Genomic DNA, 11,864 nt, shown 5'->3' with positions numbered 1-11,864 from the left:
AGACTCCTCCTCCAGCGCGTGGTCTCGGGAGCAGCGGTGGTGTGTGCGCGCCCCTAAGCCCCCATCCCTGGCTGTTTTTAATAAAGGCCATTTTCAAAAGGAGAAGAAGGTCTCCTGGTCCTACTGATAACAGTCCCAGGCCAGAACCGGCCTCAATGGGGCTGAACCGACCCTACGGAGCTGTCCCAGACCCCCCTGGGCCCCCTCCCCGCCCCATCTCCGATCCCTTTGTGTTATCAAAAGCATTTCCTGCAGAAAAAGGAGCAATCTCCCCCCTCTCACCTGCAGCAGGTGTTTGCCCCTTACCTGCCTGGGCCAGACACCCCCAAAAAGGAGAGAAAAAATCAGGTTTTAACCCCGTTTTCAGCTCAGCCCTTCCCCGTGGCATCAACACGAGGCTGTAGAAGATTTTTTTTTTTAAACCAGAGAAAAACCTGGAGCTGGGAGTGCCTGTGGAGTGGGTGAGAAACAGGAGAGGGAAAATCCTGCACCCCTGGAGACTCTTTCAAGAGATTCTGTCAGAAATCAGAATATTGAGTATTTTCTTGACAAACTGGATCTTGCTGAGCTGAACCCACAGGGGGGGATTTTTAAGCAGAGTAAAAAAAATGCTGTGACTGAAATTCTGAACTCGCATTTATTATCAAAGTCAGACTGTTTACATCTGTCAGGCTCAACGAGAGAGAGATGCCACAACTACAAAAAAAAAAAAAAAAAAAAGATTTGTGCACATGGCAGTTCCCAATGCAAAAAACCAGTAAAACAGGGCAGGGGGGGCTCCCTCAAGTTTAAAAAAAGGACTTAAAATTTACTCCAAGAAAAGCAAACTGGGGCCAGGAGGGGGTGGGAAGGCTGAACAGCTTTACATCCAGTCAGAGATGATCGGAGGAGGGGTGGGAGTAGAAATAAAGTAGAAATAAAGGCCGGGAGGGCGTGGCGGGGCAATCCCTGCTTTGCCTCAGGCGTTGCGGTCGATCCTGACGTCGATCTCGCGGCCCCGCAGCTGCAGCCCGTTCATCATGCGGCAGGCGCGCTCCGCCACCTCGGGGGACTCGAACCGAACCACCCCGCAGCCCTTGGACTTGCCGTTCTCCATCTTGATGTCGGCGTAGAGAACGTGCCCTGCGGGGAGAGGGCGGTGTGATCTGCCTGTTCTCTGATCCTGGTTTTCCAGGACTCTCCCCACGCTGGTTTTAGTGCTCAGAGCTCAGTGAGGAGCAGCTCAGGGGGTTTGTCCCAGCTCCAGGACCAGGATGTGGAAGGAGGTGAGCTCTGCCTGCTCTCAGGGCAATCCCAGCTCTCCAGGACTCTCCCCATCCTGTTTTTGCCAGGGATCCAGGGGCAGCCACAGCTGCTCTGGGAATTCCATTCCAGCCCCTCCCAGGGCACAATTCCTCCCCAATATCCCCCCTAAACCTGCCCTCTGGGTTGTTATTATCTGCCCATTATTCATCAGAGTGAGGAAATCAACTCACCACATTCATTGAATTTATCTTTCAGCATTTTCCATGTAAAATCAAAAGGCAGCTGTGGGGAAGAGAGGAATAAACCATTACTGAGGCTCTGCTGAACGACCTGCAGGCACCCCCAACTCCCCAAAAATAGAACCCAAATGCAGCACAGCCCCTGCCATAAAACCACAGGATTGTGGTCAGCCAGGAGCTCTTCTCCTGGTAAGGAAAAGGCTCCAAATCCCCCCAAAATTTGCCAACATTCAGTATTATACATTGTGATTGAAAACAGAGCATGGATGAGATCAACACATCAGTGACAATGAATGGCATGGGCAGGAAGGGAGAGGTGGGAATGGGCAGGAGAGGGAAAGGAGGAGAGCACAAAAAGAAGAAAAAAGGGAATACTCACATTTCTCACAAATATCTGACAGGCTTTCCGGGCCACCCCCGCCGCGGGGCCTCCCGCTCCTCCCAGGGACCCTGCAAAATTCCCTGCAAAGTTCCCCCTCTCCATCTCCATGGGCCGCTCGAAGTTGCTGCCCATGGCCAGCCCCATGCGCTCCATGCCCGCCCCCATGCCCTGCCCCATGGGCGGGCCCATCCTCTCCATGTTGGCCGCCCCGATCCGCTCCAAGCCCATCCTGTCCATGGGCGCCGCCCCCATCCTCTCGATGCCCAGCCTGTCCATGGGGGGAGGCGGCGGCGGGCCCCCGATGCGCTCCAGCCCCGCGGGCATCCTCTCCAAGACCTGCCCCATGCCCGTGCCCATGCCCGCGGGCACCATCCGCTCCAGCCCCAGCCCCATCCTGTCCATGCCCGCCCCCATGCGCTCCACGCCCGAGCCCATCCTGTCCATGGCGCCTCCAACCCTCTCCATGGCCGCTCCCATGCGCTCCATGCCAAACCCTCCCAACCCCGAGCCCATCCTCTCCAGCCCCGAGCCCATGCGCTCCATGCCCGGCCCCATGCGCTCCAGGTTGGGGGCCAGGTGGTGGTCGATGCCCAGCGGGGCCATGCGCTCCATGCCCTGCCCCATCCTCTCCACGTTGGAGCCCATGCGGTCCAGCACCAGGTGCCCCATCCTGTCCATGTCCGAGCCCACGCGCTCCATGCCGTGCCCCATCCCGGCCGGCAGGCGCTCCATGCCCGGGGCCATCCGCTCCATGCCCGGGGCCATCCGCTCCATGCCGGGGATGCTGGCGTTGCCGCCGCCTGGAATGCAATACAGGTAACACGGGCACTGTCAGGAGATGGGCAGGGAGGGAGGAGGCTCCACGTGAGGGGAATTCCTGTCACTCAGAGGTCCCTCAGCCCAGGGCTCTGGGCAGCAGGATGAGGAAAATACAGATATTGAGGTCAGACCCTCCCTGCAGAGGAGCCTCTGCTGGGGTGAATTCCCATCACTCAGAGCTCACTCTGAGCCCCCCAGGATGAGGCTGATGGCTCAGGTCAGACCCTCCCTGCAGAGGAGCCTCTGCTGAGGTGAATTCTCATCACTCAGAGCTCTCTCAATCCCAAGTTCTGGGCAGCAGGATGAGGCTGATGGCCCAGGTCAGACACTCCCTGCAGAGGTGCCCCAAGCCTGGGACCCCAAAATAAGGACCTGGAGCTGCTGCCCTGATTTTTCAGCCTTCTGACTGTTTTTCATTTCTACTGGAGCTTTCTCACGCTTGAGACAAAACACAAAGACTGATATTTTGTAAACAACACATTCTACCCAGGGGGAAGAACAAACTGATGGACTTCCGAGTTGACCACTGGGCTCAGAGGGATGTTCCTCTCATCTCCCAATCCTTGACCAAACCCCACAAACTATATAAACTGGAGCCCTTCTGGAGCCAGGCTGGGATTGCTCACCTGGAGAAGCTCCAGGGAGAGCTCAGAGCCCCTTCCAGGGCCTAAAGGGGCTCCAGGAGAGCTGGAGAGGGACTGGGGACAAGGGATGGAGGGACAGGACACAGGGAATGGTTCCCCTGATTCTGAAATGCTGTGATTTGGTCATTAAACGGATTAAATCCAGAAACTGGTGGGGGAGCTCTGCCTGCTCGGAGATGTTTGGGTTCAGATTGGCTCCAGAAACTCTGCACTCTCATTACTGAGATTGTCCAATTTTCCAGAAAACATGTTTGGAAGTTATATGTGATACAGGCAGCTGGAGAAGCAGGATTTTGTTTTTTACTGACAAAAATTATCAACTTCCCAGCAGCGTTTAAATAAGCCAGACAGCAAATCCCTACAGCAAATCTAAAATCTGGGGGTTTTTTATCTGTATCACCCCCGTAACTCCTGTGAGCAGTTCAGGGATGAAAAGCAGGCAGGAAATGGATTTCATTTACTGCACTCACCTATTCCCCTCTCCAAGGTCTCTCCAAAACTCCGGGACATTCCCATCTCATTTCTTCCAAACTCCCTCTCAAATCCCCCTCCCATGGCTCGATCCATCTCTGCAAAGAGGAAGGTGGAGAAGTTTACAGGGGGTTTTATGACCCCTGAGAGGACATTTTACCACAGGAAGGTTCTTGTGATTTTCTCCCGATCCTTTTGTTGTGGCTTCAGGAGCCCAAAACCCCAAGGATTTACCCCAAACACTTGTGAGGCTCTGGGGACTGGACAGAATAAACTTTCTAAATAAACCCCTCAAGGCACCATCAATAAATCACTGGGTTTGTCCAGCTCAGAGGCCACGAGGGACTTTGGGACACAACACCAGCTGGAAAAAAACCCCAAATTATTCCCATAAAATGGAAAAAAGGCTTCATGGAAGGCAGCAGGACCCAGAGAACCCCAGTGCCTACCACTCATCCTGCCCATGTTCATCCCGGCGGGGAAGCGGCCGATGTTCTCCATGCCACCAAAGGGACCTTCCATTCCTAAAAAACATTTTCCAGGGATTCCTTAGCCCTGCATCCCAGCTCTGCAGCCACACAACATCCCCACGGGCACGAGAACAACTCCCTACACCACCAGCTCCCAAAAAGGGGTCGGGATTTGGGCACAGCAGTGTAAAAATCAGAGCGGTTTGGGACGTTGAGGATCCAGCTCCAACCCCCAGGGATGGAATTCCAGATCTCCTGAGCTAAGGAGGCACAGACACATTTTATGTGATGTCCCCATCTTCCCCAAGCACCTGCAGCTGTCTGAAAACCCAAAAAGGATTAAATTCTCCCTAAGTGGTGACGATTCCCCAGCACACACCAATTCCTGCCCCACGCACACACCTCGGTCTGTGGGACTTTCACAAAAGGCCAAGCCATGAAGGGATCAAAAACCACAGCTTACCTCCCATTTTATTCATTCCAAAGCCCATGCCTTCCATTCCCATTCCTCAAAATAAAAGAGAAAGCTTTAATATAGCAGGTGTCACCCCAAGAAACTCCAGCCAGAGGCTGCAAGAACTCAAAACCAACACGACACATCCGTGGCTCGGGCTGAAGAGTTTTTACATGGGGTAAAACTCTGAGGAGATTCCAACATTCCTGCTCAGAAAAAAAATAATCAAGCAGCAAAAAGGGGGGAAAAAAAAACCCCACTGGCATTTGGACATGGAAAGCTGAGTGTGTGCTACTTTTTTTAGGTGGCTCTTTGAAACTTGTGCTATTTCAACAGATCCTCACACCAAAGATTTGCAAGCCCACTAAAAGTGTTAAAAGTGAGAAAAGATGGTTTGGAGTTCTCATGGATCTTTTGCAGTGTCTGCTGCTCATGCTCAAGAGTCAGAAAATGAGAGCTGTGTCTTGACCACAGTGAAAAAAAAATAATAATAAAAAAATTAAAAATGGAGCAGTTGGTTAAATTTTTAAGTTTCCATTATCAAGCTGAACAAAAAAACAAAACAAAACAAAACAAAAAAAAAAAAACCTCATTTGGCTTTAACATTCCTAAGAAACTACCAACTTTTTTTGGGGGGGAGGCAAACAAAGCTATCTACCTTCTACACAGCTTAAAGCTCTCATGAAACAAAAGCATAGGAGTAATCTTCTTACCTCCAGGTCTCATGTTGCCCATTCCCATGCCTTTGTTTATATGATTTGCATCAATAGGTTGACCTCCAGGTCCTAATCCCATGCCAATACCACCAAGACCATCTGAAGAAAATATTCAGATATCAAAAAAGCCTTCTTTCCATAGTTTGACAAAACAGCAAGTTTTATTTCTTAAGTAATTGACTTTCATCCTCCAAAAAAAAACCAAAAAAAAAAAGCTTGCTGTGTTCCCCCCTGTGGGGTGAGTACTGAAAGTAGGGAAGTGTGGAGTAAATCAAGAGTAGATGTGTCTATCTCCAATTCTTTGGTTTCGTATTTAAATTTCCATCTGGAATTTATGTAGCTGACTCCTGAAAAAGAACTGGCTAGAACACTGCTTTCATCATTTTTGGGCAAAGCCCTCCTCGGCTGAGGAGGGTGGAGTGGGCAATTTGGGAGAAGATCCCCTAAAAACCTGAGCACAGTTCTCACCCTGGTTTGGCCAAAGGTTCATTTCCCAGCTGTGCCAGGGGGAGAAGTGGAGCTGCAGGTGCAGCCTGAGCAATGACAGCCACCGATGGAGTTGTGAGCACACAGCCAGCCTCTCTCTCTGAGCAAACACACCTTGGGCATCCCCAGGGTGGAGCTCAGCCTTCCTCAAGGGTTCCCCAGCCCAAAGAAAGAAAAAAAAAAAAGCTTTTTTTAAAATTTTTTTCTTTTTTTTTTTTTCCTGAAGCAGGAAGAAAAGTTTCTCTGCTTGGCACAAACACCAGCTCGTGGCATCCTCTGCCTGCAGGATTCCCTCGTTTCCAGCTCAGCACTGAACACAGGAGTGTTGAATCTTGTTTTAAAACAGCACAAGGTTTTCCCCACTCCCCCACCCCCAGTAAAGGCTTCCAGAGGGGGAAATTCAAATTTGGGAATCCTCCCAAATTTGCCCTAAACCAGGACAGGGATTCAGGGGGTTTTACATCAAGGTAATGGAATTGGAACCCAGTGACTTTGTCCTGAAGAGAGGAACATCCTCACAGTGATACTGCAAGCTGAACTAGGCAGAGGCTAATTAATGCTGCTTGTTAATAATGGGCAATTTAGCAGCACACACAGCAGGTCTGGTTCCCAGGAAGAAAACAGCATCTTGTCTGAATTCAGAGAATCCCAGACTGGTTTGGGTTGGAAGGGACCTTAAAGCTCATCCCCTGCTCTGCCTTGGGCAGGGATTCCCTTCCACAGCTCAGAACAACTCAAATTCCATCAGCAGCCCCAAAATCTCGGGTTTTATGGACTCCAACACCAAAATTTAGCTGCATTTGAAACAAATTCAGCCTCCAGCTCTTCCCTTTCCAGTCCCAACTCTTCTCTTCCGTGTCCCCAGGCTGAGGTTGGGAGCCCAGGTCACATCCACAGCTTTGGGGAGATTCCAACCCACTCACTCCCTCCCAGGAAATGTTTCCTCACATCCAATGTGGAGCCTGTGGATTTCCACTATTGGTTTAGACTTGATCTTTTAGTTCATTCCAATTCCAAGTTGGAAGGAGCAGCTTGGGGGCAGCCAATTATTCTGAATTTCCAACTCCTGGGTTGTTTTTGGTTGGTGCTTTCTGCATCCTGCACCTCCAAGAAGAGCCTGGTTCCCCCCTCTTCTTTCCATATTTAATACACTGATAAGATCTCCTTTGGAAATCTGAAGGCCTGGAAGGACTCCCAGGTCCTGAATTCAGCCCTTCCGATTTAAGGGAAAAACATTCCATTCCCAGAGCACATTCCCACAGAAGGAGTTCCCATTAAAATCCCACTATTAATGGGAGGCACTGGGATCTTGGAATTGCAATGGGAGAGCTCGGGAAGCCTTGAGAAGGTGAATGTTTTAAGACAAGCTTCTGGCCATGAGCTGAAAGAAGTATCCAAAATAAATAAATAAATAAAGAATCACTGAGCAGCTCTTCTTCACTATTCCCCCTGCTGAAATTATTCAGGAATTTGGATGGCAGTTTTTTCTAGTTTCAACAGGAGTTTTACTAGGGCTGGGACTGGTTCTCAGGTGCTGAACAGCCAAATAAAAAGCAGAAGGTGTTGAATCATGCAGGGGACACTTACGAGGGAGTTGCTGGGGTCGCTCTGGAGGGAAGAAATCTCCTTTGGGAAAGGCTCGCTCATCCTAAAAGGAATTCAACACGTCCAAAGTTGGCAAGGAGAGCAGGAAATTATTTCCTGATCCTTGAAATTTTGAATTAAAATACAGAAATTACAAGTCAAAGCAGTGCTGACTGTAGTTTTGATTTGTCTTTTAGCAAAATGATCTGAATTAACCACCCCTGATTGTATCAATTCAGTCGGCAACAGGCAAATCGCACATTTCTCACTCTGGATTTTGATCCACCCTTGAAACCACAAATCCCCCCAGATCAGGAGTGAATTCCCAGGGTAGGAAACAGTGGGAATGGGGCTGTCCTCACCATTTTGACGTGCATGGGTCTGTCAAAGAGCAGCTGCCCATTGAACATGGCTGGGGGTCGTTAAGGATCCTTGGTCAAGTACTGAGGGCTCTGACAGGGAGCACAAATTTCAAGAAACCTTTTTTTGAATGCTCAGTAGATTTAGATTTCAAGACCTTTTAGTTTCGGAGAAGGCACAAAAACCCCTCAGAAAACACATTTCTGGGTAAGAAGGAGATACAAAACATAACTCTAAGTCAGCCCAAGGGTTTTAATGTTTCCTCAGTCACTTTATCCATTGAAAAAAGGAGAAAACAGGGAAAAGTTCCACATTTTTGAAGTGTGCCTCCCCAGTGAATCCCCTGCCCAAGTCTGGCTCCCACAATGTTTATAGTGGGAGCAGTGCAGAAGGGAATTAACACTCAAACAGAAACTCTGGGAAAGGAAAAGGGGAATATTTTCCTCCTTTCCATGCCATAACCAGGAGCTGAGAGAGGAATACCTGGAATTTTATTGCTGGTTGGTTTGTAGGTAGCAAATCATTGTTTGGGCAGTGGAAGGACACAGGGAAGAAAAACAGCTCCATGTGCCTTGGCACAAGGACTTTCCTTTCCAGAGAATTCCATTTTAATACTAATTACAACCTAGAGTCAGAAACTCATCTGGGATAAAAACACATTTTAGCGAAGGGAATTTCCTTTGCTTGGAAATCATAGTTTGGGCAGTAGAAGGACACAGGGAACAGGAGAAAAACAGCTCCATGTGCCTTGGCACAGGGACTTTTTCCTTTTCAGAGAATTCCATTTTAATACTAATTACAACCTAGAGTCAGAAATTCATCTGGGACAGAAACACATTTTAGCAAAGAGAATTTCCTTTGCTAAAGATCCTGAACAGACTGCAACAACTCCTTCAAGAGATAATTTCATCTCTGTTTCACTTTTCCTTCCATTTTCCACCCGCTACACCTCGACCTTCCCCTCCCTGGCAATAAAGTCAAATTATTCCTTTGGAATACAACTCCACCCTTGGAATACACCTTCCCCTGCCCCCCTGGCACGCTGTGTGCCCCCTGCCCAGGTTCTGGCAAGGATACAGATGGCCTGCACGGCCTCGATGGCCTGCTCGAAGGTCACGGTGCCGATGCCGCGGCTCTTGCCGTCCTTGTCCTCCAGGATGTCGGCCCGGACCACCACCCCGGCCATGCTGAACACCTCCTTCAGCTTCTTCCAGCCCACCTTGTAGTCCAGCTGCAAAAAAGGAATGTTTCAGCTTTAGTGGGCTTGTGTCCTTCCTCTGGTATTGGTGTGAAAGGTATCAGAGAGCTGAGATATAATTTAATCCAAAATCCTAATTAACAGACACTGTGGTACAACCCAAATGAGAATTTCTCCTTTGCACAGAGAACTTTTCCTGGAATTCCCAAGGCTTCTCCTCCCTGAGATGTGGCCCAGCTGAGAGGCTGCCAGTGCTGGCCAGTGTAACAGTGTGTGATTTTCAGAGTGCAGCTCAGGTCTTTCTGTATCCCAGTCAGCCTCTCCAGCAGAGAAACTGAGAAGAATTCAGGCAGCAAATCAAGCTCGCATGTCCACACACGTTACAAGGCTGGCTCAGCAGAGAGGCAGAGGGCTCCCAGCCCCAGATTAATTTCCAGTAAGTGTTTATTCCATGTGCCAAAGGTGAATCCAGAGCCAAAGAGAGAGAACATCTGGTGTTTCTCAGTTCTCTAGGGTGTCAGGTTTGTGGGTGGTACAGGGGGCAGGGCAGGGGGCAAGGGCCCCATAACCAATGGGGAAACAGGGACAGGGGATACCATGGGGTCAGTGATGCACTTGCCAAACCCAGAGAAAAGATTCCACAACATCTACAAGGACCCATGAGGGAGAAACCTTTTGTTACACCTAGCAGAGGCATCTTTAACCTTCCCTTTCCCAGGGTAGGAGAACACTTGGAAAAACCCCTTCAACAGCACCAGGGGCTCAGAGGCAGCACTCACGTTGGCCACGAAGACGGTGCTGCCCAGGCGCCCGGCCTGCAGCGCGTGGATGATCTCGTTGGGGATGTTGGGGTTGTTCAGGATGCTAGGGGGGATGTTGATCATGCCAGGGCCACCAGGGCCGGGCCCAATGCCCATCCCTCCTGCTGCCATCACCTTCTGCATGGCCCTCCTGGCGTGCTCCCCGTCGGGGTCCTGGGGGACACACACACAAAACACACACACTGAGGTCTTGTTGGGAAAGATGGGACAGGAAGGGCTTGGGGATGTGATTGTCTGGTAAGAAATACTGCAGATGGAAAAGGTGTGAGTGAAATAGAAATGAAGGCTGAGCTTGGAGATGTGATCATGGCAGGGAGGATGGTGATTAGCTGGAGATGGGTTGAAGGACAGGAAAACAAAAGGACCCAAGGGTGCAGCCCGTCTCCACCCTGCCAAGGCATCAGGGAACAAGTGCAGAAGAAAGTAATCTTTAGAGTTTAGAATATAAAATGACATGTTAATATAGTAGTTCTCATAGGCTGCATGCAAAGTTTGTAGGTTTTGTATCTCGCGCCAGTTGGTCACTGTAAATTAGAATATTAAACACAAAAAGAGATATCATGGATTGGAACAAGGTCCTCTCACTCTTCCCACTCTCTTGCTTGCTTTCTTCCCCCTACTCTTACCCCTTAGCTCTCTTCTACCCTCCCTCTCTCTCTCTCCCCTTTTCTCTTTTGGGGTTCCCTTCAGCCCAGGCTGGTGGTTGAAGGCAAAGCCCTTTTTACCCACGACCCCTGCAATGAATCCCCGTGTTCTAGAATATCTCAGCTCTGCAGAGTTCCTTGTCCCTGCCCTCCACGGATGCTCCTACAAGATCTCCCTGTCCTTGGGCAGTGCCAGGGCTCAAACAGGCACAGAGAGGAGCTTCCCTTCAGCCCAGGAGTTCTGCTCCCTAAACATCCCCAGCCAACTGCTTCCCTTTCATTGTCAGTTTTACCCAACACTCAGAAGCCCTTTATCATTTAAATGATACCTTTATTATTGGCACCATTTATTATTAAAGTTATTTGTCCCCAGGTATTTCCCTGGTTCCCAAAGTATTTATCCATCATTAATACCAACAACAAATTTCTGCTACACCCGTTCCAAACCCTGCTAAACCCCCAGTGCCACTGGAGAGGGTTTGGAATGAATTCCCAGGACTGGCTGTCCATAGCAAAGCCATTAAAATGGAAATAAATCTTTGAGGCGCTCCAGGAAAGAGCTGATTCTATGGAATTGTTGGTGGAATCCACTCATTCTGATGCAGAACTCAAAGGGAAGTTTGTCAAGAACAAACACTCGTGGAGGTTTCTGTGTCAAGTCAATTAAAGCCAAACTCCTGCTTTGTCCTTGCATCAAGTTTAGTCTTAATAATCACAAGTTCAGCAGTGGCTAAAATTATTAGAAAAAGGTTGACTGGGGGGGGGGGTTATCCTATTTAAGTCCTGCTTTCTGTCCATTATCCTCTGTTTCATCCTTAAACCTTTAACAACAGCTCCCCTCCTTACCTCTTTCACTTTCAGGGGTCTCCCACCAAGACTGTGCTTGTTCAGAACCTCTGCAGCCTTTTTCATGCTCTCTTCCATCTTGAACTCAACCACCCTGTGGGGACAGGACACAGCTCAGGGTGTTTTGTTTCATTTCAAGGATCCTCTTGGATTTCTGGTACAAATTCAGAGAGAACTTACGCGCATCCCTGGCGAGGTGATTTCCCAGGGCAGTTGCAGGGAGGAGGAAAGAGAGAAGAAATAAAGTCAGTGAAAGCCCAAACCGCGCACAAATATTTTTATTATTAAAGCCAAATCACATCAGTTAAGCCCTACACCAGTGAAAATAAAAAATGTAACCTTACACAGGCAAGCCTCCAATGCTGGAATTCCATAATTTCTTATGCCTTAACAGGATTAACCTGGGGGGGTTTCTCTGAGGTTGTAACAAAACACTAAATCCCGACTCTCCAAGAAATACCACACGCTTCCTCTGTGACCTGCTC

The 11,864-nt window shown here is 49.3% G+C and overlaps 1 protein-coding gene across 2 annotated transcripts; it reads right to left on the bottom strand.

Annotated features, from left to right (window-relative positions):
* Window positions 1–690: 690 nt before the first annotated feature.
* Window positions 691–11,643, bottom strand: LOC310920122 (heterogeneous nuclear ribonucleoprotein M-like). Of its 2 annotated transcripts, XM_083879883.1 has the most exons (13): window positions 11,560–11,643; window positions 11,380–11,473; window positions 9,848–10,042; window positions 8,948–9,101; window positions 7,873–7,922; window positions 7,514–7,574; window positions 5,438–5,539; window positions 4,734–4,778; window positions 4,250–4,324; window positions 3,800–3,898; window positions 1,864–2,666; window positions 1,476–1,527; window positions 691–1,122 (listed from the first exon to the last, which is right to left on the bottom strand). In XM_083879883.1, exons 2-13 carry the CDS (start codon window positions 11,455–11,457, stop codon window positions 959–961), a joined length of 1,878 nt encoding a protein of 625 aa, XP_083736009.1. In that variant the 5' UTR covers window positions 11,458–11,473; window positions 11,560–11,643; the 3' UTR covers window positions 691–958. The 2 variants fall into 2 exon arrangements, with proteins under 2 accessions (XP_083736009.1, XP_083736010.1); XM_083879884.1 differs by lacking the exon at window positions 5,438–5,539.
* Window positions 11,644–11,864: the final 221 nt, after the last annotated feature.

Source organism: Zosterops lateralis (genome assembly GCF_965231275.1).
Source record: "Zosterops lateralis genome assembly, chromosome: 29".
Lineage (NCBI taxonomy): Eukaryota > Metazoa > Chordata > Aves > Passeriformes > Zosteropidae > Zosterops > Zosterops lateralis.
This window is presented reverse-complemented; position numbering and strand designations above follow the sequence as displayed.